Below are 27083 nucleotides of genomic sequence, written 5' to 3'. Positions count from 1 at the left end.
TGGTAGGTTCGTAGGTAGGTAGAGTGGCAGGTGGGTAGAGTGGTAGGGTGGCAGATGGGTAGTATGACATGAGGGCAGGGTGATTGGGAGGTAGGTGGGAAGGATTGTAGGTGGGTAGGTGGGTGAGATGGTAGCATGGAGGGTGGGTAGGGTGGCAGCTGGGTGAGGTAGATGGGATGGGTAGGGTGGTAGGTGGGTGAGTTGGTAGGTGGGCTGTGGGGTAATTGGGTTGTGTCAGAAGGGGTTGTCAGGTTTGGGGCCAGTCAGGTGTCAGTTGCTCATCAGATTGGGTCGGGGGGTAATTGGAGAGTCAAGGGGGAGTTGGATGATGGGGTTGAATCAGATCGGGTCAAGGAGTGATTGGGGAGAGGAGTTGGGTGGTGTGGTCAGGTCAGGTGATGGGGAGTTGGGGTGCAGGGGGGAGTCGGGTGGTTAGGGGATAGCCGGGGATGGGGGGTGTGGGGTGGGGGGTTGTCGGGCAGGTAGTCGGGGGTGTCAAGGGGATCAGTGTGATTGATTGGGGTGGTGGGTCAGTTCTGTAGTTACCCAGGAGTTAGACTAAGATGTTTTTGTCTTACTTACCTGGATAGTTACCCAGAAAATGTGAGTCCAAACTGTCCGAAGTCTCCTACTCTAACTCAGAGTTGGTGACTTTTTCAGAGGGCCCAGGGAGCAGGGGATTACCCATTGGAAGTTCAAACTTCCAAGGCAGTTCCCATGGAGTCAGTACGTTGGAACTTCCGAGGGGTCCCACAGCACATCTTCCGGAGTAAGTCCAGTCTCCAACTACCTGGAGATCGAAAGATCTGTGCCAATGTGTACAATTTTACTAAGCATTTTCCCCATCATTGATGTTAAACAAACTAGCTTCTAACTTTCATATAATCTTATCCACTAGTTCTCAGGTATAATTTGTGATGACCTTTGACTCATAAGCAGTACAGTAAGAAAAAATGTTATTTCTTTAAAATATCTGTGGAATCTGTAATTGTTTTTAAAAATGCTCGGGAAAGGACTTTGAATTTGCATCATTTATTAAGGGGTCAATCGAAATGCCCTTCTTTAAAAAGACATACTAGTCCATGTGACTTGGTGACCCTTGACCTGGAAGCTACCAACAGGAAGGAAGTTAGCACACGAAAGCTGTATGGCTAGCAAACACAAAGGAGAGTTGGAGGCAGAAGGCAATCAACACACAGAAGCAGGAGCTCTTGGAAGGGCTGTGTGAGTGTGCTTAAAAGGTCTAAAACCCGGAGATGATAAAGAGCTGGTCTTTTAATAGAAGTGGCCAAACATGAACCTGTGTGTTACTGGTTCGTCAGTTGAAAAGGAATTCTGGAAGAATTCTGGAAAACTATGCCATGAGGACTGTCATCATTCAAGGGAGAGAGGAGTCGTAGAAGTTTGCCTTGATGAAGATAATTGTGCCTGTGAAACTCTGGGTGAAAGCTGTTGTCAGATAGGACTCCTGGCCTATCCTGTGTGAATAAAGGACAGCACATTGTGAAACTGTGTAGCTATGTAATGCCATACATGCTGAAGGGGACTGTTTGTGTAAGATGTATCTTTGTTGTATTGACTATTTAAAATGAAATTTAGCATTTTATTTGAAGTATTATTTGCCTTCAATTCATATTTAATTTGCATCGGTTCTGATTAGTTTTAAAGTGAAATTTTGTTGGTAATTTCTTCAGTTGTTTGGTAAATTTGGCTATTTTGATTTATGGTTCCCCCACGGGGACTGTAACAAACTGTGGAACTGTTAAATTCATTGCCATTGTTTTACCTATTTTCTCATTTACAAAGGATTATATGGTATTGTTCATTTGGCCCAGGCATATGGTAGATACTTATTCCTCATTCTGATGATGTTACGGACATTTTGACAGGCATAAAATGACAAATCTGTTGTTGTACTCTTGCCGATTCATTTGTCAACATAATTTGTAATTTTGACCATACCAAATATTTCATTGACCTTGATACATGCTCTATATTAGAAGGAACTTCACTCTGTACCTAGCCCTTACTGTACCTAATCTAGCACTAAATAGTGCTGACATTGGGTGAAATAAGTGAAAAAGCACCCAAGGCCTAAAATTCCAGTGAGGTCCAAGAGCAAAGAGGGAGAAAATCACCCACTGATGCCCAGAATTTGGAGCAGGGGCTTGGTTCCACCAAAATTCTGCCCTTTTTTAATAGTCATTTTTCATTAGGGATGGAGAGGGTGATTCCTCCATCTTACTGCCCCCTTACACCAAATGAAGGGTTAGGGCATTTGGATGCCTTCTCCAGGAATTCCACCCAGCCTGTCCTCTACAATGCTGTGGCAGAACTCTTGCCAGTGGAGAGCTTGTGCAAATTCTGTTTTGGTCTTTTGAATGGCCCCAAAGCTATCACAGGCAAAGGAAAACAAAGAGGCTTATTATCTTTTGGCTGGAGACAGCGTTGCTTCCTTTGACATTTGAGGGTATTATTTTCCTTGAGCCTGGCAGGGTCTTGAGCACCTCAAATGGAGTAGATATGGTCTTATGTGCCTCATAAATGCAGATTGGATATCCACTGAAATACCCATGTAGATTCCTAGGTCCACCTTAGCTGTGCTAATAACCCCACCCCTACATTTTGAGAGAGGATTTGCAGCCTCATTCTTGGATGTATGGAGTTCCTACTCCACTGCACTGGCAGAAAGGGACCTCCCCCCAGAATTTCAAACGGTCATTTTTCCATTCTCTGCTTTTACAAGTGTGAAAAAACACCAATAAATTTTATTAAAGAATATATTAAGAATTTTTTTATTTACAGGTAACTATGAATCCAATTATTTGCAAAGCCTATCTGTAGTTTAGAGACAATTGGTTTATTTGAATTTATCATGTGCTTATCTCAATTGTTAAAACAATGTTCACAGAAAGGAATTGAAAGAAAACCAAAACTAACCTGTCCATTGCTACACAGAAGGGAAAAAGAAACCAGAAAACTTAATGTTAATATCATTTCTGAAATGAATGTATTTCAAAACTGTAATCTGCTTATAGAATTTAGAAAACTAAATTAATTTCAGTACTTACTTTCCTTCTGACATTTTGACCTGTACAATAACAAGAGTGTTTTGTGAAAATTATTCCAAATAATACATTTTTATTATTTTCCATCATTCACAGGAAATCCTGATCTAGCATACTGTATGCACATTCTATTATGTAAGTACAATTGTTGTGTCTTATTATAGGATTGCCAATTCCTGTATTTCTTTTCTTTTTGATTGAATGCGAAGTGTATCAGATGGTTTACATGTTAAATTTATTAAGAGTTTGCTAACACATGCCCATGAAAATAAAATAAAGCATATTTTTTGGCAGCCTACTGATTCTCAAGACCGAATCAAATGGTTATAGAATCAAGTATAACTCCAGGAATTGTGCATTTAATCTACAATTCAGATGAGGCATCAAACTGAAGCCTTGTCTGCTTGCTTGGGTGGAAGCAGCACAACTTGAAGATGAGCAATATTCTGGATTCTACCTCAGCCAACAGCAACCATAAAGGTTGTTTATGGCAATATGCTTCGTACAATTAGCTGCTAAGATTAACCTACATAACAATAGTGACTGCACTTCAAAAATAATTGGCTGTGAAATGCTTTGCAATGTCCTGAGGACATGATTGCATTTTATAGAAAGGCAAAATCATTCATGTATCAAATGCTGGTCATCACATTGCTGTGTCTTATTTATTGGCTCCACTGCTTCATTTTTTGAACACGGGGCAACATGGGGATGCAGCCCTAGTAGTCTAGGCCGCATTAGGCTTTTGGTGATCGAAGAAGCTTGTTGGCCTGCAAATGTTGATTAACCCTGATTTTAACTCAGGGTGATAATTGGGAGTGGGGAATCCAAAACAGGGAGTGGCCCCCACCCCAGAACATGCGCCCCAGGAAATTTTAAACTTCCGGGCCTCATTTACACACCCCAACAATGACTCCCAACCAGAATGACATCACCGCTGGTGGGCGGAAGTCAAAACTAAATGGGAGGTGGAGGTTCAGACCACTGCTCCGAACCCACATAAATGCTCCCTGTCAAGGTAAATAAGGAATTTGGGGTACATCAGAATATCCGTGATCAGGGCCGGGAGGATAGCCATTATCATCAGGGAGGAACAAGGTAGTCATAAGCAGCTGTATAAAAACATTTTAAGATCACAGTTACCTGGGCTTTCCTGGCAGGTTGAAGCCTTAAATTGGCAATGGTTAAAATAGCGCGCACATCCCAATGATACAATTGAAAATAAGTGCTCACTCCTCCAGATCAGGCACCCTGCTTGTGGCTGAACTCGGGCAAGCACAAAGGATGGTAGCGGAAACACATCATGAATGTGGGACAAAACTCTCCATTTTAACACTCCCACCTGCGCCATTGCTGCAAAGTACCCTATTGTTTCTGCTGTTCTCTTCTTCTAAGTCATAGTCAATGACATTAAGATGTTTATAATTGGCATAGTTGCTCCAGTAGAAAAATCCGTCTCTTTGGGACTTCAAATATTTCCATTTATATAATAATTTCAGCCTCTAGGAGCCAGGAAGGGTTAGTTATTTGCTTTTAAATGTTTATTACATTTGTGCTGAGTTAGGTTACAGCTTGAAATGTAATATTCCTGATGTGAGTTTCATGTTTATCACTCTTTTTCAGGGCCAAAGACAGCTTATAAGGTCACTAGCATCCTCAGATCCCTAATCTAAAACAGGAAAGCATGGATGCATGGAAAGGGAAACAATTTATTTTCAGTTTGTGGCAGCATAATATTTAAACCCATATAATAGCTTTACCAGTTTATGAGGGAAGTTAATAGCTTATTCCACAAAGTGAGAAAGTTATCATTTATTATGTTTCCAAGCTATTTTACATCTATAACTACATTCATTCAATTCTACATTCTAAACAAATCTAAATTAAAAATACAAGTAGATACATGTTTTAAATACATCAAACTTCAAAAATGAATTGTAGCTATCTTATATTTTACTTCGTAATTTGTTATATTTAATACCACATTAGTTAAAAATAAAAATTGGCATTATACAGGGTTGAAACTTGTTTCATCTTACAAGCTTCAGCAAATTCCTTTCACACAAGTGGATCTTACCTTGCTCCCTGTTGTGAAGACTAATGAAGAATTGTAATGTAGTGAGTGTTAAAGGGAGGTTGTGCATTTATTGTTGCTGTTTTTATTCTTGACTTTCCATGAGTGGTTGGTTAAAATAGCACCAGATGATTCACATTGCTTTGCCTTGACATTGCAGAACGTGATTTTCTCTTGTAGTAGTCCAGTGATTTGCCAATACCTGCCGTCATCTCTCAGGCACATTCCTTTTATAGACACAATTGTCTACTACATAGACACTGTAATTCACCATGTAACAATTTTGAAGTGGCTTTAAAATTGTCAGAGGGAACTGAACTTACTGAGTTAGGAAGGTGCTAGTATGACAACCTTTTAATTTGGTGAACTAATAAATGAGTAATTGTCTATTTGTTTGCCTGTAGAAATCAGTCATATCAACAGCTGTTTTGGTATCAAACAAATCCACTTACTCTAGTGAACAGGTGTGTCAATAGGTGAGCCAATGTAGAGTAAACCCTCCTCACTCTTCAGGTGATTCAGCACAGAAAACCCATACTCCGAATTAACATTGTAACCTCTTCACGAAATAGGACAAGATGTCTTTACAAATATGTTTTAATGATCCTGTTGTGACAAGGAGATTAAAATTAAAACCACGGGGCCTTTGGTAACATTTTCACAATTTTACCTTGAGAAAGACACTCATTGTTGCAGCCAAAACAGAAATAATGGGGGTAGCAAGTGTTGTGCCTGTTTGTTAGATAGAAAATTAGTGGTATGGCCTGCACCTAATCTGAGAAACCTTCAGCTCAAAAAAACTAAAATCTATCTGATTGATTTTAGTTAAGGATATAGGTACCTGCTGGATGGAGATGCAGATCAGGAAAATGTAACTAAAATGTGTGTAACTGACAGGTGTTTTTTATTCTTTCATGTGACTTGAGCACTGCTGGCATATACTTATGGCAAGGCCCATCCCTAATTGCCCTTAAGAAGGTGGTGGTGAGCCACCTTCTTGAACTGCTGTGATCCAGGTGGCATAGGTATATCCATTCACATTAAAACTGATAATCCCCTTTCTGTATATGGGACAGTGCAGCTACAGCTTCCATCTGCTGCCTCTTTTATAGTTTTGTACTTTGAGTAATGATTAATTCAGTAAGCCAGGGTAAACCTGTAGAATGTTCTCCCTGGGGGTGACAATGGATAGCGTTGGTTTATTCAAATTCAAATTCACTAGATTTTTTCAGAAATATTTTGGGACACTTGTGTTTAGGTAATTGGATAACACATGCTAAGTGTTTGGAAGGAACAGTGTCTTAGACCCATGGTTCCCAATGCTTTCCACTACTGGGGTTTTCCTCATCTTATATCCGGGTCTGTTGTAGACTAATTGATAAAGTTTAATTGTAACTCTTAGTCAACAACTCCCCTCTCATTTCTGTCATGTGACTATCAGTATGGTAGAAGGTGAAATAGATGGATCAGGATCTATTTCTGTCAAGCAATTTCTATGTTCTTACAATGCTGACTGCAAACGCAGAAGTATTCAGTGACATGAACAAATGTATTTCCACTTTATTTTCGATCGCGGTTTTATTTAGTGCCAATAATCTTTTTTGTCATTGCTCCTTACGTTTCCTATTATTTCTTATTCCTATCACTTGATGAAAGGTTATTGGTCTGAAATGTTAATTCAGTTTCTCCCTCCACAGATGCTGCCAGACTTACTGAGTATTTCTGGCATTTTCTGCTCTTATTTCAGATTTTCAGCATCTGTAGTATTTTGCTTTTGTTGTTTACTTCTGCTCGTTTGTGCATTCAGTGCATCCTAATGAGGTGCAGACTTATGAGTAAATGAGGTGCAGACTTACGAGTAAATGCTGTTGGTTCTACCCAGAATAAACAACGCAATGAAAAAAAAATACTCGGCAGCTTTTAATTTAAAACTAATGCAAATTGCTATTGAGTTTTGACCAATAGAAGCAACTTCTCATTTGAAACATGGATGTTTTAAGTGTTGGGGACTGTATTACTAAATGAGCTTAATTTTACTGAGTGCCAGCACTTGCCAGTAGTGGGAGTACCTTGGCCATTTTACTGCAGACCAATTAAGGAAGGCATGTGTGCTCCTGATACAGCCGGCCCAATCAGAGGGCTGACAGCTCTGAAGCCTCAGCAGTGCCACCAGGAAAAGCAGGTGTTGCCGAGGCAGCTTTGAGACCTCAAACCTCAGACAGGTAAGTAAATAAAAACTAAAACATTCAGGGGGGCGAGGGTCGGGAGTGGGGAGACGGTAAGCACCACCGGGGAGATCGGTGGGGCCCATGGAGGCTGCTTTCCCTGCCCGCGACCTCCTCTTTGGGGCATGGAACCTCCAGATCTGATGGCCCCGTGGGATGCTGCTCTGTTATGCTGGCAACCTCCCTCACAGTGGGGGAATCACCTCAACATCGGTAAAATGCCAGTAATTCCTTAAAGTGGCTCTTAATAGGGCCTTTAAGAATGCAAATTAGTTGCCTGCCTTCTCAAAGCAGGCAGCTGATCCACCTTACAGTCTGCCACTGGGAAAATTCCCTGGTGGTGAGACTGCATTGGGAGCTGTCCTGACACAGCTTCCCCTTATTCCTACCACCCAGGGGATGGTAAAATTCTGCCCAATGTCTCTGGTTCAGTGTATTCAGAGAGGGTTACTACATCCATGAGGCTTTAATCAGTGCTGAAGAGATGGCGATGATACCTATGTGGAAAAGCAAATCCAATTAATTCACATGGAAACTTCAGATACTAATCAGGGTCTCAACACTTCAGCTTGAAAACTCAAAATTTTGTAAAGCAGTGCTCAGGACAAACCAGGGAATACAAAGTTCATTCTGCTTCTTTGCAAATAAAAACAAAATCAGGTTCACAGTCATATAAATATGTCGCATATCTGCAGCTGCAAGGAATCCATCAGGAGATCCAGAGCTATGATAGTGTAAGGTTTAAGCATGTTAAAAGTCAGTGTGGGCTGTGTTCATAAGTGAAAGTGCTTCCTTGAAGATCTTGTCCCTTTTAAGATAAGTTTTTTCTTTATGAAATGAAAATTGATCTGCAGCTTTTTCATCATATTTACCAACCCATCAATGACAGGAGATAATAAAATGAAGCTCAGTGTCAATTTCTTGCACTATTTGAGAAGCTTTGCTCAGACACAAGCTATAATGGTTGTGGGAAATGGAAATATCACACTGCATTGGAGTGCTGTTCTCAGAATATGGCTTCTGGTGCATTACTGTGTAAAAGGACAAGATCTATAAGTACTAGTCCTGGGAGTGCTTGATGCTAATACTGCATATTAAAGATGAAAAATGTTCACTTTCCAAGGACCAATTTCCTTGACCTAAAAGAACACATAACTTTCATGGAAAAAAAAATCAAAAATAAATTAAATTTAGAAATTAATAAATTAAAATAATGCTATGTCACTTATATGCATTTCATCTGAATTATTTGTTAAGACAACATTGGGCCCTAAATTCATTAGATATACAGATGTAATTGAATATGCGAAACTCTAAAGGAGAGAATGGCATCTCTCCTCATCAGCAAGGATCTGCTTCCAAAACGATCCCAACGTTTTTGCTTCTATGATCTGACAGTTAGATATTTTTTTCACATTTTCCTTGACTGCAGAAGCTTCTCCTGTATGTATAATATCATATAAAATTCTGAAACCAGTGATAGTAACGAATTGAATAAAATACATACACGGCATTTTAACACCAAGTTTGAGTTATATGTCGATACAGATCGTATGACTAGAGAGACAATTATCAATATTCAAATTCCCAAGTGCAGATCGGTGAGCCGGTGGGTAGTTTGTTGTAAGTTCAAAATGCTGGCAGCAAATAATCAAAGTTGGCACTGATTTTAATGTTGCAATTGGTGTCCAGAGTAACATTGTGTGTTGGCTCTCATCTTCCAAAGGTCTTAGAAATGACAGCATCTGGCATGTGATATTCTGAAATGGTTCAACAAGGACTAAAGTTTTAGGAGTGAATCATAGCCTGGGAGTTCTTCCAAGGGATCAGCATTCACGTATTTGTTTAGGACATTAGCATTGTCCCAAAACTCATCCTAGTGTGCCTCAGAATTAAATGAGAATATTTTAAAAGCAATAGCTCAATTCCCAAAAGACTTACAAGATTTCAGACATGTCTCTGGAAGATTCTGGAGGTCTGCATGAATCGATAAGTTCAGGTTGACCATGGTTTAATTGTAACACCAAGTAAGAGAATAGTATTGTACGTAGTTACCCACACAAGATACCAACTCCATTTCTAATTATTAGGTTACTCACAGAATAAGCTCCACTTAATAATTAAATTCATCACTATTCTGTTATAAAGCCATCCATTTTGTCCAAGAGCAATGAAATAAAAAATCATAGACTCATCGACGCTTATAGCACAGAAAGAGGCCATTCGGCTCATCGTGTCCATGCCGGACAACAAAGATATGACTACACTAATCCCATTTTCCAGTGCTTGGCCCATTGCCCTGGAGGCTATGACAACGGAAGTGAATATCTAAAGACTTCTTAAATGTTACGTGGGTTTCTGACTCAACCACCCTTTTAGGCAGTGAGTTCCAGACTCCCACCGCCCTCTGGGTGAAAATATTTCTCCTCAACTCCCCTCTTAGCCTTCTACCTCTTATCTTAAACCTATGCCTTCTGGTTATTGACCCCTCTACTAATGGAAAAAATGCCTTCCTATCCACCCTATCTATGCCCCTCATAATCTTACATGCCTCTATCAGGCCCCCTCTCAACCTTCACTGCTCTAAGGAAAACAACCCCAGCCAATCCAATCTTTCCTCATAGCTCAGACCCTCCAGCCCAGGCAGCATCACGGTAAATCTCCTCTGCACCCTCTCCAGTGCAATCACATCTTTCCTATAATGTGGTGACCAGAACTGCACGCAATACTCCAGTTGCGGCCTAACCAGCGTTTTATACAGTTCCAGTTCCAGTTTTACTTGTCCATTTACAGTTACAGTTTTAGACAGTTCAACCACTCAATACTTACAAAGCTTAACAACCTTTCTGATGGGCTTGTGTTCTGTCATTGTGAAAACCTACTGTCATTGAGGAGAATAGAAAAATTCAGGGATTTTGGAACATGATCCAAGTTTCCCTCAGATCATGAAGAGGACAGAGAAAAGATCATTGTGCTAAATCAAAGAAGTAGATCACATGACTTAGAAAACCAGGTCAGTTTGACATCTATTTTACAGTTAACTATTACTTTGTGATGTAGACGACCACCTCATGAAGTGAATGTGGAATTAGTTGAGCATTCACAATGAAATGCGTGGATTCAGAATTGGAGAGGAGAGGAAGCAAAGGGACAGGTCCTTGATATTGAGGGAGAAAGGAGGTAAACATTGGGCTGAATTTTGCCGTTGACGAGCAGGGCGCAGGGCCCGCTCGCCGACGCGCATAATGACGCGGGGTGACGTCGGGGGGAACCCCCAACGTCATCCCGCCCCATTTAAATCTTCAGGATGGCGGGGGCACAGCAAAATCAGCTGCGGGCCCGCCGACCTGTCAATGGCCAATTGAGGCCATTGACAGGATCATTAAAATAATTAAAGGACCTGCCCGTCCAACCTTAAGGTTGGCGGGCAGGCCAGGAGCCCTGGCGGGGAATAGAAAAAACATGAAACCTCATCCACCGGCGGGATGGGGTTTCATGTAGGGATTTAAAAAGTTGAAGAAAGCTTTAATGAAATTTATTAACATGTCCCATCTTGTGTGACATTGAAACATGAGGGGGACATGTTAAGGATGTTTTTTTTTTCTCTATTTTTAATGTTTATACAACTGTCAACGATCTCCCTGAGACAGCACCTAGCCTCAGGGAAATGTGCGCCGTTTCGTGCGCATGCGCGAAAGAGCGCACTCTTGCCTTTGGGGAATTCCCCTCCCGCACAGGAAGTGCATAGCGCTTTCCGCCGGGCATCACGCTGGGCGGGCCTTAATTGGCCTGCCCCCTTAAAATGGCGGCGAGGCCCACTTCTCCAGCGGGGATCGGCTCCCCACCTGCTGGAGATTGGGTCGGGCCCGCTCACCCGGTAGGCAGACAATTCTGCCCATTGTGTGTGCAGCTGTTTGACAGGTTCTGTACACGGACCCAAACTAAATAGCCTATTTTTGTGGCTTTGTTTCTCTATTTTTACGACAAGTATTATTCACCAAATTTGGGAAGTGCAGATTGATTAGAACGGCGACACGCAGGCTCCTATCACTCTTTTCTTTGATGTGTGCTGGCTTTTAATATAGAGGCAACAGGTGTCAATCTTACCCTTCCAGTGACCAGCCAGAACACGCTCAGAATGCCAACTGGAAGAATAATGAGCACTCATATGTTTGTCTTTCAGCTCCTGTAGTGACTTTCAAGGCCATGTGCCCTTGCCCTGTGTGTTTATATTAGGAGCAACAGATGTAAGACTACTATTCATGACAGCTGCACACACAAGTGGCTTTAAAACAATGTTTAGCACCCTCTGTACCGAGATAGGTGCCATGATAATAAATCACCTCCTTTCCTAACTTAATGTTCTTTAGAATCTGATTTAATGTAAGAGTATACTGCATGGCTGGTCTGAAACGTGCAGAATATGAAGTGTAAGGGACAAGCTTTGTTCCTCAAGAGTATATTTTTATTGTTTTAGCAGAACAGACAACTTTTGCACAAAATTGAATAGACTTTGTAATATATTCATACTGCGTAGTTACATAATGACATTGAATGAATGTAGTAGGCTAGGATGAAAGAGTTAATCAGGGATCTTGCACCAGTCCTGATTGATTCACTGCTAAAGGTTGCCTACCAGGTCAATAATTCTGTAGCCGTGATCCATTTTAATGGGGAGTGGCAGTTTATCAATGTAGGATAGAATCCTGACAGGAACCCTTAGCAGAAGGAAGCTTTCTACTGCCAGGGAAGAAGTTGTGACAGTACAGCAGCAGACTGGCAAACTGACTCTTGAGTCCTTTGCAGAAGCTTCCAAATAGGTGAAGAGAATTGAGGTTTGATCATTGCATTAGACAGAAGTATAAACAAGGTACATTCTTGGAACATGAGGAGGGGGGAGAGATGTCCAAAAGTGCTGCCACGGGATCTCTCACTACCTCCCTCTTGATTTACCTTGAGCCCATTGGCAGTGGCAGCAGAAGGCAGGGAAACTGTATGCTTTCTGGGCCATGAATTCCCACTGCCATCTAGAAGCAGTGGCGTGGTGGAGGGTTGTCCTTATTTGTCGTAGGAGGGAGGGAAATTTAGAGCATTGTAGGTAAAGACAGGGATGCAGAGATCGGAACTTGTCTCTTTCATTCTTCATTTGTCTGAACTTGTTTATTTTTGTCTTCACATATCTGAATTTGACATTATTTTATTCCTCTCCCCCTTTTCCTCCCCTCCCTGTGCCTGAACTTTCTCACTCTCTCTCTCTCTCTCTCTCTCCCTTTCTCTATATGTCTGAATTCTTGCTTTCTTACTCCCCTACAAATCTAAACTTTCACTCTCTCTTCATCCCTTCTCATTGGTGAACACAAGAACCAGACCTGCAACAGAAATGCATAGACGATCAATCAACTCCCAGGAGGCAGTTGGCTCAGTTGAATATTTTAATGAGGCTGAGTGCCTCACTAGGTTTAACCCTGGTTGGCCAGCTCTCCTGTACCCTAAGTTTACCTGTAACCCACTCTCGCAATAGGTCAAGACCCCCACCCACCCAACCCAAGATCACACCACGCCCTGCCCATAGCCCCCAAGTCATGATCCCCCACCTTCCCAGCCTCTCTGATCTCCTCTACCCCCACCCACTCCCTAATCTTCCTGATTCCTCCCTCAGCTACAGCCTCCGATCTCCATTCCATCCCTGCTCACCCTCCCCCACCCTGCTCCCCCTACTCCCTGACTCTTCCAAACTCTCCTTGCACACTCCACTCCATTCCTAGCCTTTCCAATCTCGCCTAATATTTCCAATTTTTGTTCCCGCTTCTGTCCTTTCTGATCCTGAACCCTCCATCCTCTGCCTCCAATCTCCCCCCACCGCCTCCCGTTCACTGCTTCCAATCTCCCCATCTTGCCCCCTTCTCCCCTACCCCAACACCCAACCTCCCTCCACACCCCCAGCCTCTCGAACTCCTGTCTCTAGCCATTCTCCCTCATCTCCACTCCCTGGTGGCTGTCTGGCGCAGAATGCCTAACCGTCTGGCTCTCTTCAACGCAAAACAGTATTCCAACCTTGCATTCCCCACCTCCCCTTAAACCTGGCTCCCTCCCCTTATCCCTGTAAATGTCAGAGCCTTAAAGTAGCACTAAGCACTGTTGCAGAGATATTTCTACATATTTCTTGGCTTTTAAACCTCTACCCCAAACATATTGAAGAGTCTGCACACTTGATTTCTCAAGTACCAGTAAATAATTGCTCCCTTGGGATGCAAACACCAAATTATTACATAATTGTGCTAAGTAGTTTCATTTATTTGTCTACACTTTCCTCACTCCTTCTAGGAGATCTCTCGCTAACATTTTTCCCCAAATGCTTTCAGTTGCAATATGCGCCTCTCCCCTCTTCCAAGCCCCAACATACACCCTTGAAATAGCATAGATTTTGAACACTGTGGGTAAAACCATATAGATCAGCTTTTGTACATCTACCACAATACGGTTGAAAAATATGCATTGTATATCATGGTGTGTAACAAGTTTGCCCTTATTAACAGCAATTTATATAATTTAGGAATTAAATACCACAGGAGACCTGTGAGTGCAGAGATAAAGGGTGGAATTTTACAACAGCGGGCTTTTATGGTCCGGCCGAAGTCAATGGAGTTTAGAATGGCTCACTGCATTTTACGGCCCCATCCCCATCACGACGGGACCATGAAATTCCGGCCAAAGAAACATGATTAAAATCTATATGTTGTGTATACAATACAAAGTTTTTACTTAGTTCTTAGTTTTACTTAGAGTCATATGGACTCGAAACGTTAACTGTGCTCCTCTCCGCAGATGCTGCCAGACCTGCTGAGTTTTTCCAGGTATTTTTGTTTTTGTTTTGGATTTCCAGCATCCGCAGTTTTTTGCTTTTAACAAAGTTTTATATTGTTTAAGCTGAATTCTCTGCATATTTGGGTATTTTAAACAATTGCCTGACTGAGCCATTCTCCTGGATAGTTTACTTGACCCTTTATTTTCCATTGTAAGATAGTAAAATATTATATGGGAAATGACAGTTCTTTATCTGCTTGGACAAAGGAAGCGACTCCTGCAGGATTTGCCATGTGTGGAAGCATGTCTGCCAAGGCTGATTAGTGGGGATGTAAAGATGAATAAATGCTGTGCTTTTTCATTTCTTGATATTTGAATATTGGGAGTAACATTGGCAAAAATGAAAGGTAGGATACAGTTCATGAAAGGTAGCTTGTGCAGAGTTTGAGTGACACTTTGACTCTTTATAATACAGCCAGATTTGCACTAAGTGCATTAGCGGGAGGGAAAAAAAGATGTTTTACCCGCCAGTCGCAATGGCGGGTTTTCACCCCGTACCCTCCCATTCCCGGCGTGTCCTGACTCATTAATAATGCATTCACGGGAAACGCTCCAGATCGCTGGCGGGTGGGCTCAGATTTTCCCGCCACACCCTGACCTCAGCGCTTCCTCGCTCCGGGTGCCCTATTTAAAGTGCACCAGAGTGCAGCCTACTTCATGTCTCCAGACCAGGACAGCTCCAGACAACAGATGGCCCCGAATGCAAAGAAGTTGTCAGCCCGCAAATTTAGTGACACACACCCTCACATCTCCATCAGGCTCATAACCTCTGGAGCTCACCTCCTCACCCCATCCATGGCGCCGTTCACCACAGAAACATTCCACGCAGTGCTATGTGTCCTGCTCACACTCTCTCCATCTGTGTTCATGCAGGAGAAGCTGGCTCACAACAGCAGTAGAGGTCCCAGGGAGAGGGGATGAAGTGGCCCATGTTAGGCCCCTCACTCACTTTGAGGACTGTACCATCTTGCTGACTGGTGAGGACATGGACCGTGCCTGCAGCGATGGTGAGGTTGATGGTGATACCCCTGGGTCATCCACTCAGGAATCTTAGAGTCTGTCCGCTCCCTCCGAGTCCCCTTAGCCTGTGACCCCCCCAAACCCGTCTTCTGTCATTGCAGAGAGGGCAGCAGGCCCACAGGAGGACACCCAAAGCAAGCTGGGGCCCTCAAGGCCTCGCCTCTCCAGAGACATGCGCCAAAGTCATCAGAGGCAACAGGGCCAACTATTGCACGGACTGATTTTACCCCTGCTATGAATGTCAGGGCAGCACCTTGGAGAAGTGGTAGGCCCAGAGAAGTGAAGAAATTGGGATCACAAGTGGTTGCAAGGGTGAACACATTTTGTCGCTTTATAATCTGAAAATATATTCACTTTCACTGAATAGTGGGTATGTTGTCTTTCAGCTTCATTGACAAGCTTTGTGAGTCCTCCCACTGCGTCCCCTCACCCCACCCCTGCAATAGCAGTTCAGCTTCACGCAGCCAGACCACAAGTGATTCTGGAGGGAGAAGTTTGTATGTGGCAGAGCTTTTCAGAGCCTTTTGTAAGCACTCTCCCACGCACACAAAGCCTTCATCCATCAGACTCATCTCACTGTCTGGAGCATTTTCAATGCTGCCAGCTGAGGTTCTCTTTCAGTTGTCCATCTGAACCGACCTACATCTCCGCCCATTCACTGATTGCGCTCCCATGCAGCACCTGTGCCCTTCCAACACGAGGCTCCGCTCACTTTTGATTTCGGAAAATGTTTGTTGTCAAGTTTATCATCAGCTCCCCCATTCTTTCTCCTCCACTAGTCACCCATGTCCTTTCCCCCATCATTGTCAACCCCTTGGCATCACCTTCCACCTCCCCACTGTCACCTACCAACCAGAACCCTTTTCTTTCCAGGATGTGCAGGTGAATGTGCACATTCCCTACCTTCCTGAGAATCCCACCCCCAAGGTCCGTGTCTGACTCTGAGTCCCCATCAACCACCCTCGACATCCCTCCTACCGGTACCGGGGCACCCTCACCATCCCATCCTACCAGCTCCCTCTGTCCCCTCTCATACTCGCCATCCCCTCCTACTATGCCCACCCCCAGTTCGTTCCTCAGAAGGCCTTCATTGACTCCACCAACCCTTCCCTTGCATATTCACCTGGACATCCCACCCCCTTACACCCTCCTCTACCCTTACTCCCGCCTCCTGCCTGTCACCTTCCCCCTCCGAACTCCTTCCTCCCCAAAGCCACCTTCCTCTCTCCAAATTCCCTTCTCCCCCTGTACACCTTCTCCCCTCCAATCTCCCTCTTACCTTCCAGACACTTTCCCCCCTCTGAACTCTCCCCTCTCCCTGGACACCATCCCCCCTCCGATCCCCTTCACCCCTTCGAACTCCTACCCTTAAACATCCCTCCCTCCTTACACCTACCTCCCCACTTGCTGCATTCTTCCCTGTTACACCCTCCCCCCAGCATACTCCCTCCTCCCGGTTCCCAACCTCACCCCGCTAACACCTTCTTCCCCACCCCCCCCCACCCCCGGTACACCTTTCTCTCCCAGTCAAACCTAGACCTTCCTCTCCTTCCCCTCGCCGATCATCCGTATCAGCCCATGGCCTAGACCGTGATGTTCAGAAGCGGACCTGAAGGTGACCTGGATGGGGACCTCCTACCTTCCATGAGCTGCTTCATGGTGGAACCATGTCCATGAGAAACCACCCAGCATGCGATGCACAAGTTCCTCCAGGGTCCGGTCGCTGTAGGGCTCCAGCTTCTTCTTTTCCTCGGATGTCCACAATTTCAGCAAGGCTCTAATGTAAGCCCTGACTTCTGCACATTATGCTTGTCCAGACGTGCTCTAGGCCGGCCTGTTTCCCGCCTGGGTAACGGAAAATCTGGCGTGAGGGCATGATTCCAGTCAGGCCTTACTTTGCATTCCAACACCAGAATGCAATCAGGTTCACGCCGGCCTCCAGCGGAATTCGTGTTCCGCCATGGTGGACACCGTTGGATGATCCCGCTATGCTTTCAAGCCAACGTGAAACAGATTTCTGCCCTTCACGCTGAATTGTCCCCCCTGCCCACCATGATGCCTTATGCCAAAGGGGCCAGAAAATTCCGGCCTCAGTGTCATTTTCCTGGGAGCCCTGCATATCTTCCACTGGAGTTATGGCAGAAAACTGGAGAAATGCTTGCGGAACAATCGGATCCTCGGTGTCCAATGATGTTTGGTTCTGGAGCTGCGTTTTCCCTAAATCAAACTCCATATGGGCTGACACTGTCATAAAATGGCTCGCACATGGTAACAGTTAAGTTATTTCTTTGTCCATCTGGTGTAAGTCAACCAAGAAAGACTTCCTGGCACACTCTGCATACCTCTCAAGGGATTCAGGTTGATAAATGTAAACACATTGCGTGTGTTACTGCTATGTGTGTCTGAATGTAAAACACCTGCCATGACTAAAATAAACCAAATGCATGAGATATAAACAGGACTCTTCCAGTCTCTACCTAAAATGGTATAATTATATTTAGAACATTCCAAACCTATTCTGAAGTAACAAGAGGAGGAGGAGGAGAAGTGAGAGATTGAACATTAAAAGCCTTTTGAGGATTCTCATTTATTTCACTGGAAAGTCATGTATCTGTTCAAAAACTTGAAATGGCAAATTGAGAAGCTTGTGGTTCCTGACAATAATTAATGTTACAGGTTGGAAAGATGCCCAAGACAGGTTGAATACCTTTTTTCTTTATAACTACATTTGGAAATTAGTTTCAGCATCAACTGAAGCAATTGATTATTAAAGCTGCCACTGTAAATAAAAGCAAGAAACAAAATGAAAGATGGTGAAAAAAGGGTTCTGCACTCAGACCACTGTCCACAGATTAGTGTTCACTGATTTAGATGATGGATATGTACCAAACCAGCTCTTGTCAAATACCCTACTTACACTCATTGTAGAGGCTAGTAGATGAATAGCAGCCACTGTGGCACTGAAAGGCTCCAGGGATACACCAGATGCTCAAAGAAATAACAACTATTATCATGTACGAGCCATTTTTGACAATGTTGGTTCATCTGGAATTTAATTCACTGAAAATGCAGCTCCAGAACCAAACCTCATTAGACACCAAGGACCTACTGCTCCCCAAGCTTTTCTCGCATTCCCATGGAACTATAGTATGGCTTGCACCATTGAGTTCAGGAAAGGAGAGGGAATGAGAGGCAGAAATAAAGATGCAATTGGATTATTTCATTAAAAGGAAGAAGGTCTCCAAAAAAGGTTCATGTCGCTTGTGCCATTAGAACTAGATACATATAGGATAACATTCAAAAATTGTATCTATTCTCCCCTATTCTAATGAAAGATTGACAGTTTCGGGTCTCCCCTGCTGTGTTACCAATATCATTAAGATATCTGTGAGCAAGGATCATGTAGGATCCAGACTCAGATGTTAGTCAAAGCCAGGAAAGTTCAGCACCCAATCTGCTAAAATGTTTAACATCTCCTGGCAGGTAACCTGTGTTTTTATGATTTCTTTTTCTACATCAGTGTTGGCCTCTAATTTTAACAATAATTATTACTGTATCTGATGAAAATTATAGCTTTTCCTTGGTTTGGAAATGTATTGTTTGTATTGCAACAAATTAAATTCTTTCATGCTTGCTACAGGTATATTATGCTAGAATTAACTTTCTACCAATTTGCACCAATAACATTCACTTTGTTATTAGCATCTGATGGGAGATTTCTCGAATTTATCCCCCAGCAATAAGATATTGACCTGAATCTTGCTGGAGCATCGAGTTACTGATGGCAGGACCAGATGTGCGTGGGACGTCTACAGTAGGTGGGATGGCTGGCCAGGCGCAATCACGCAGCGGCCAGCCAATTGGATATTCATAGACAAGGTACCTGGCCAATCATGCGGCAGGACAGGCAGGAAGTTGACGACCCCACCTCGCAGCATTGAATGTGTGGGTACCATATTTAAAGACATTCATTCCCTGCAGTCCAGCACCATCAGTCTGGCTGTGTGAGTGGATGCCTTGAGACAAAAGCTGCTATTAGAATCTTCTGATCATCACCCCCAATCCCAAATAACCTCAGCTGCTGCTACCACCTGCTCATCTTCCCCCACTCTCATATGCTATTCTAGATATCTCAGAACAGACAACGAATGGCCGCAAGGTTTAGTGATGCCTCCTTGCAGGCTCTCCTCCAGTCCGTCCAGGAATGATGGGAGGTCATGTTTCCCAGTAATGGCAGCAAGCGGCCCTCTCTCCTGATCTGAGAATTTTTGACCAAAGGGGAGACCTATACTTAGCATCAGCCACATTCCGGTCTCCTCTCACCCCACTGTGGACATCTTCATCCTTGACCTGTTCTCTAGAGACCTCTTTGTGTTGTCGCAGTTATGTCCCTGGACACTCCCACATTGACCCTAGAGCTTGAAACCATCACCCTGCACCCTCCTTCAGTCACCTTTGACCTACTCTCCATCAGCCACGGCCCTCACTCCATCAGCCTTGACTCGCCCTCTTAGGACCTTATCATTGACCTTCCCTCTATAACCTTAGATCTCTTCACAATCATGCTTCACCTCCTATCTGTAGACATTGACTTTGTGTAGCCCAGCTTCCTCCCTCTGTCCCCCATGAACCCTTGTCGGTCCACCACAACCCTCAGTCAGCCAGGCCCTGATCTTCCTTGCACAGCCACCACCCAATCTCAATGCATCAATGCCTCCTTTCCTGTGGCCCAATTGCCCCCCATGAAAGAAAAGCAGCTCCTATTCAGTCCAAATTGACCAGGAAGACTACCTCACCTGCTGCACGCTATCTTTAGGCAATTGTGAATCTGAAGGCATGTGTTTCTCGTTCGCTGCAGAGTTAATTGCAAAGGTACCGTTAATCTGGCAAAATGGTGTTTTAATGAATGTGCATGACATGCTAATGCATTAACAAGCTCCCACCAAGTGCTGTTGGAAAGCTCGATCTGCCTTCAATCTGCTGCAACTTTAATTCGCTACTTTTATCCCACCGTCAGTAAGCTGACATTCCACCTCCTGCACAATTAAATGCGCCTGCCCGCTTTGTTTCCCACTGCCGGCAGCAGCACAAGATTCCAGCCATTGATTACAGCTTTTGGAACAAATAATTGAAGGCTGAACAGCGGATGTTTAAGAGATAAAAAGTTCAATAATAAAAACAAGGCAGGGACATTGCCCAGTTATAAGTAAATACTTTACTGTTCATTTTTGGTTACAAGACAGCAAGTCATTTTTGAACATAGCCTTGTCAAAATTTATCATTTAGTGCTGGATTCATTTAAGAAGTCTAATAGTGTAGATGGATCTCAGCAGGTGGTTGTGAACGTTAAAATCATTTATTAAAATATTTTATAATGTAAGGATGTGCCATGCTGAACACTGCAGGACTGCAAGTAAAGAAACCAGCGAACACTTTCTTTCTCTTTGCTTTCAGAGAAGTGGAAATGCCTCGCACGGATTATCTGTAGAAAAACACAAGTCAACGTTCAACATAAATATTCTCAGGTCTGAATTAAATTAAATCACATCTTTGATGTTATTGAATCCATAACATTTAACGTATTTTAAACCTGGTAACACTCACTGGTTAGCAGCATCAAACATCTTCTTTCTACCCTCCATGCCCGACTTGGCTTCCACGTTCTTACGCCAGTCGCTCACCTCAACATTACGTTCCTATGGAGAGTTTGAAAATGTCACAGGCTCAGAATAAAGATAATTGTTTAGAATCAGGATGAAGAAAATGTTTAAGATTGAGCAAAATTTTACGGGGCAGAAATTCATCTTGCATGGTGGTGCTAAGTTGGGCAATTTGGCATTGATTGCCTGTCATACTCCTCACCTGATCACCAGTTTTATTCAGATTGGATTCTTATGGCAACTCAGATTGAATAAAGCAGGTAAAGTTTTTGGAAGAAATACTGCAGACATGAAGTTATTTGGTCTAAAAAAAATCAATAATTGACTGAATCCAGCCTGTTAGTTTGCCATATTGGAAGCTTGGCAAAGCCACTTAAGACTTGTTTAAGGCATTCTCTGTTCAAAAGTGATCAAACTGCAGTAGGACCTAATTCCCACAAAAGAGAACAAGCCATTCCTATGTTTATCTGTTTATATATAATTCCCTGCTGAAATTGTAAGTTACAGTAAGACTTTCCAACATAATTACTGTAATTATTTAACTTCTACATTTATGTTGTTACAGGAGATCTATGCCTAAAGACTATCTAAAAGTAAAGATCTCAAGTAAACATCTAAATACTTTCATTGCAAGCATGAACAGAACTGTTGAAGCAGATGTCAAACATAATAAAATCCCAAGAAATAACCAAACTGGAAATACAGAAATGTGTGAGGTATTATTTGATTATTACCTTTTCTGTGTCATCCTTTTTGACTGACTTCAGGTTGGCTCGCAGATCCATAGATACTTTGTGCTTGGAACCCAACAAGGCACGCAACATAGCATCAGCAGAAACACGGACCCTACGCAAAGTGGGTCGCTTAAACTTCCCTCTAAGGTCAAGAATTTTCAGGGACAGATCATGAATCTGTTGGCAGAAAAATGCGTGTGAAATATTAAAGTTGATACTTCCATGGTATTATGATGAAAGGATGCAGAGATTAAAATATGTCAAATTTGTCATGTACCTCATAGCTGTTCTTGCCAGCTTTGAACTCAAAGTCGTACCTTTCTTCATCAACAATCTCAATTCTCTGATGAAGTTCTTTGCACAAATTCTGCAACAAGGATAGTTTAGTTCTGGTCAATATTTCCACATATGCCACCTCATCTAATCCTACCTATATTATGACATCCTGTAATCTTTAATATGTATATTTGTCAACCATTTGTCCAATTCCCTTTTAAAACATTCACTAATGAAGCATAACTCAGAGTGGACTTGCCTCTGTCAAAAATAGCCTAGGGGAATTTGAACTTCAACACTGGTTTGTGACAGAGAATTCCACTTTCTAACCATTCTCGCTGTGAAGAAACTTTTGGTTATATTGAAGTTGTTCCCTCTCGTCACTGTCTTATCAACCAGTAGAAACAATCTATCACCATTTGTCTTATCATGATTCTTCATCATCTTTAACGCATCCACTAAGCCTCCCCTCAATCTTCTCAGTTTCTTTCCATAACCATTTAATTCAACATTCTTACTCAAAGTAATGTTTATGTTCTTAATAATATCATAACAATCCCAGATTCATCTGTCAAAAATAGCACAGAATGAATTTTAACTTACCCCACCCAAGGGAACAGGAGGTAAAACCCAAGTAGTGCATTAATCGCCCGTTTCCCACCCAGCAGCCATCTTAACATGGCCATCTTGGGCAGTTAAGGGCTCATCTGATTTGGATAGGAACCTCATGGATAAATGTAAATTAGGGCCCTATGATATTAGGAGGCCGATATAATTTTGATTGCCTGAGTGGAGAGTCCAAAATAAACACTCCACTCAGTAAAACATGGAGGATACCCAGTTTAAAACTTATCTTTGTCCAGCATGGTGGAGCAGGGCCACGTGAAGAAAGTTTTGGTCAGTCTTGCCCAGGCATTCCCTCCTCATTATGATCCATGAGTCCTCCACAATTTACCTGTCTGCCTCTAGGTCGGTTTATTTTTAAAGATCCAAAGCCAGCAAGTTGTTTCTGGGCTCCTGGCTTTGTTGGACAACTTGTTAGTAGCACGTTATAAGACCCGGCCATTAAAATGGCCTGGGCCTCCCACTGGAACTGCCAAGCAGACAGCCTGAGTGCTCCACCACTTTCTGTCTAGGCATGAAAACTCCCCCTATAGTGTCAAAAACTGAGCTGATTGCACATTTGAAGGTCCAGGTAAAACACCCAGATCCAATAAATATTAAGCAAACTTAATATGCTGTAAGTGTTATGCATTTCTGCTTTAAATGGCAAATACAGTACAAAATACAGCCTCACTTGCAAGTCAGTAAGAGAAAGGCCACTGAAGTTGAGTGGAGGTACACGTTCTGCAAGGAATTTTTCCTTCTCCTCATTTCGTTCAGTTACTTCTTTTTCTAGGTCTTCTTTGGCTTTGCCCAGCATTAGAATCTGTGTGAATATTGTTAATAAGTCAAAACATTATAATAACTCACACCTAAACTTTTGAAAATATTGTCTGAATAATAAACTGGGAAAAACAAATTTATCTCACCTTAAGGTGGAGCTTGCGTGATGCTGAGATCTTACAACTTCTCTTTTATTGACAATAAAAGCAAATAAGAACAGATTATTTAAGTGCTGTTAAGCCTTTACCATCATTGGATAAATACATCTGATCATACATTCTCAATGAAGAGCCATACTTAAAGGAACTACAATCAAGATAGAACTACCTAGTATCGATTCTTCAATATATGTACTCCTTGCGGCTGTGAGTGCGTGTTTGGTGAATTTACCCCTGTGTCTCTATGACATAAGTACAAAATTGTGGACACACAAAATCATTCATACTTCCAACTTAGTGTTCGGAAAAAGTGGCCTGTGAAAGTATGAAAATATATAAAATATTTTCATTCACACCTATTTATGACCTGGTTAATGAGCTGACTTAACATTATTGATGCTGGATGTTAAAAATAGAAAGTCATTAACTTCCATAGAATTACATAGAATGTACAGCAGAGAAAGACATCTGTCAGCCAAACTGACCCATGCTCCACACAAGCCTCCTCTCACTCCTCTTTATCAGCATAACCTTTCATTTCTTTCTCCCTCATATGTTAATCTAGCCTCCCTTTAAAGGCATCTATGTTACTCACTTCAGTTACCTGCGGAGCAAGTTCCACATTCTAACTTTCTCCTTTGAAGTGAAGCAGCATTTCACTTACACTTCCTTCAACTTAGTCTACTGCATTCGTTGCTCCCAATGCGGTTTCCTTTACATTGGAGAGACCAAACGCAGACTGGGTGACCGCTTTGCAGAACACCTTCAGTCTGTCCGCAAGCATCACCCAGACCTCCCTGTCGCTTGTAATTTTAACACTCCACCCTGCTCTCTTGCCCACATGTCTGTCCTTGGCTTACTGTATTGTTCTAGTGAAGCTCAACGCAAACTGGAGGAACAGCACCTCATCTTCCGACTAGGTACTTTACAGCCTTCCGGACTGAATATTGAGTTCAACAATTTTAGATCTTAAACTCCCTCCTCCATCCCCACCCCCTTTCCGTTTCTTCCCCCTCCTTTTTGTTTTTTCCAATAATTTATATAGATTTTTCTTTTCCCACCTATTTCCATTATTTTTAAATGTATTCCACCGATCATTTATCTATACCTTTTATGCCCTTTTAGTTTTATTTCACCCCACCTCCACTAGAGCTATCTGTACCTTGCTTGTCCTGCTATCCATTCTTAATTAGCACATTCTTTTAGATAATATCACCACCTTCAACACCTCTTTTTCTTTTGTCTGTGACATCTTTTGGTTATCTCCTATCACTGCTTGCTTGTCCCAACAACCTCCCCCCCCCACCACCCCAAACCAGCTTATATTTCACCCCTCTCCTATTTTTACTTAGTTTTGTTGAAGGGTCATGAGGACTCGAAATGTCAACTTTGCTCTTCTCCGCCGAAGTTGCCAGACCTGCTGAGTTTTTCCAGGTATTTCTGTTTTTGTTTTGTTCCACATTCTAACTATTCTTTTGTTAAAGACATTTCTGTTGAATTCCTTTTACTTCATCATTTTGGCTAAACTAATAGAAAAAATACCATTTTCTGTTCCATAATAATAATTAGACTCGAGAGCCCCAAAAATGGATTGGACGAGAGGTTAAAGTATTAAAATCTGAAACCTGATCCCAACCCACCTCTAATCCACCCAGTTCAAGTTTTAATGGATGTTGGTTGGGGACAGGCAGCCAACCCACTCTCAGGAGGTGGATTAGCAATTTGAATATTATAATGATGCTTTGTGCCTTAGATCTATGCACCTTTTTAACTTTAACTCTGGATGGCCAGGTTACATAAAGCTAGCAGCTACAGGGAAGTAAGGACTGTTGGAGGTAAGTGGAGGGCATTTACACTTACCTGCTAGTGTATCTGTCATGTTAACCCCTCTGCAAACACACATCCTGTGACTCTTCTGATCCCTGCTGATCCTGCCTGAGACCTCTGGCCTCTGATCTTCCTCTGAGGACTCCAATCCAAAACCCCTAATGAGCCCTCCAGTCCCTCTGCATTGAGGCCTCGACCTTCTCCCCACCACTCACTCAGACTCCTGACTGCAGCTTCCCCAACCGCAGATAGGATCACCTCATGGCCCTATGCCCCCCTCCTCCTCCTCCACCACACTCCCCCCGCCCCCGCCCCCCCCCCCCCCCCCCCCCCCCCCTGCCAACCATCCTCCACTTCTGAGGTTGGGGCTCCTCCAGCCTCTTTTTTTCAGTTCTTTCATGGGATGTGGGCATTCCTGGCAAGGCCAACAGTTGTTTTCCATTGCTCATTGCACTTGTGAAGGTGGTGGTGAGCGGCCATGCAGCCTTCCCCACCCATCTGGAAACCAAACCTGTCAATCAGGCTGACGTCTGGGTAGGGAACCTATTAATGCATTGCATGCACACTGTGGAGTGAAAACCCCATAGCATGTTGGGGAATGCCGAATTTCAAGGCACTGCACCCCATTCTTCTCCAATCAGGTCAATGAGTTAAAGTTCCACCCCACACTATTTATTTTAATATATTTCACAACTTTTGCCGATGGAAACTCAATTTTCTTTGGAGAAAAGCAGACTGGCATTCTGTAAGCCATTAGAAACACTGACAAATTGTGTCAAAAATATATAAGTACTTCCTAACCCAAAACCTAGTCCTTGCCTGACAATTCTTCATGGGTTGAACCAAAGGATGATAAACTTCGTCCAGTGTAGTGTGGTCTTGTGCCATTGCAAAGTGCGAATACTACTGCACGACCCCAGCAGGGCTGCCATGGGAAATATTGTTTCTATAGCACATCTTTAACATGAAAAGTGCGATAAAGCCTCAGTTTTTGCAATTCTATAGTTCTAGTATAATTTTTCAGAATTTATGTGATTCACAGGCTCCTAAACAATAAGTACATGTATTCACTTATTCCCTTAAACGTTGCAGAATAAAAATAGTGAGAAAATAGAATACGATTGGAAATAGCACGACTATCTCATTGAGGGAAGCACATGGAAGGTGACTACATACTTTGACATTTGCCTCTTTCTGAACCACTGGAGCTCTTGGCGCTGGAGCAACTTTAGGAGGAGGCGCCGGTTTTGGTGGCTCTGGCTCTGGCTCCGGCTCCGGCTCAATTACTTCTTCAGGCTCTTCCGGTTCCTCAATAATCTCTTCCTCATACTGTAAAAATATTATAGATCCAATTATTAGAGAATTGTCAAAACTGGTACAAATTTTACATTTTAATGGTACAAATTAAAATTTTAATTGTTAGAGGACAGTCGAAACTGATCCAAATTTTTTTAATTATAAGCAACAAAACGTGAACAATCAGAAATACCACTGCCACAGAGACAGAGTGACAGGTCTGTTAAAATGCTTACCTCTTCCCTGAAAAAGAGAGAAAGAGAGAAGTGTCAGAGAGAACATCATGACAATTAGAAAAGAATAGCATTCCAAATATATTTTTAAGTTTCAATGCAATCCTATTCTCCTACATTACTGTTGATAACTTTATATTACTGCTCAAAAATTGTGATTTGGAGACTGTGAAATGGAGTAAGTCAAATACTACACAGTTTTATGTGTACCTCTCGAGGTAAGAGGAATGAGTGTACATACTGTGGCTGGGAATGAATTAAC

General features: G+C 42.7%; 1 protein-coding gene and 1 long non-coding RNA gene across 2 annotated transcripts; one reads left to right on the top strand and one right to left on the bottom strand.

Moving 5' to 3' along the window:
- Nucleotides 1–786: 786 nt before the first annotated feature.
- Nucleotides 787–19837, top strand: LOC144687423 (uncharacterized). The gene is made up of 3 exons (XR_013578138.1): nucleotides 787–1224; nucleotides 3165–3203; nucleotides 18989–19837. It is a non-coding gene; the product is annotated as an uncharacterized LOC144687423 (long non-coding RNA).
- Nucleotides 19838–20443: 606 nt separating this feature from the next.
- On the bottom strand, nucleotides 20444–26630 carry LOC144687420 (troponin I, slow skeletal muscle-like). Its single transcript, XM_078553554.1, has 7 exons — nucleotides 26469–26630; nucleotides 23454–23495; nucleotides 23219–23350; nucleotides 21923–22012; nucleotides 21646–21822; nucleotides 20856–20947; nucleotides 20444–20733 (listed from the first exon to the last, which is right to left on the bottom strand). The coding sequence occupies exons 3-7, from the start codon at nucleotides 23342–23344 to the stop codon at nucleotides 20730–20732; spliced, it is 489 nt and encodes a 162-aa protein (XP_078409680.1). The 5' UTR covers nucleotides 23345–23350; nucleotides 23454–23495; nucleotides 26469–26630; the 3' UTR covers nucleotides 20444–20729.
- Nucleotides 26631–27083: the final 453 nt, after the last annotated feature.

The sequence above is a fragment of the Cetorhinus maximus genome, chromosome 12 (assembly GCF_964194155.1).
Source record: "Cetorhinus maximus chromosome 12, sCetMax3.hap1.1, whole genome shotgun sequence".
Taxonomy (NCBI): Eukaryota; Metazoa; Chordata; class Chondrichthyes; order Lamniformes; family Cetorhinidae; genus Cetorhinus; species Cetorhinus maximus.
The sequence above is the reverse complement of the archived record's forward strand: the minus strand, read 5'-3'. Positions and strand labels throughout refer to the sequence as shown.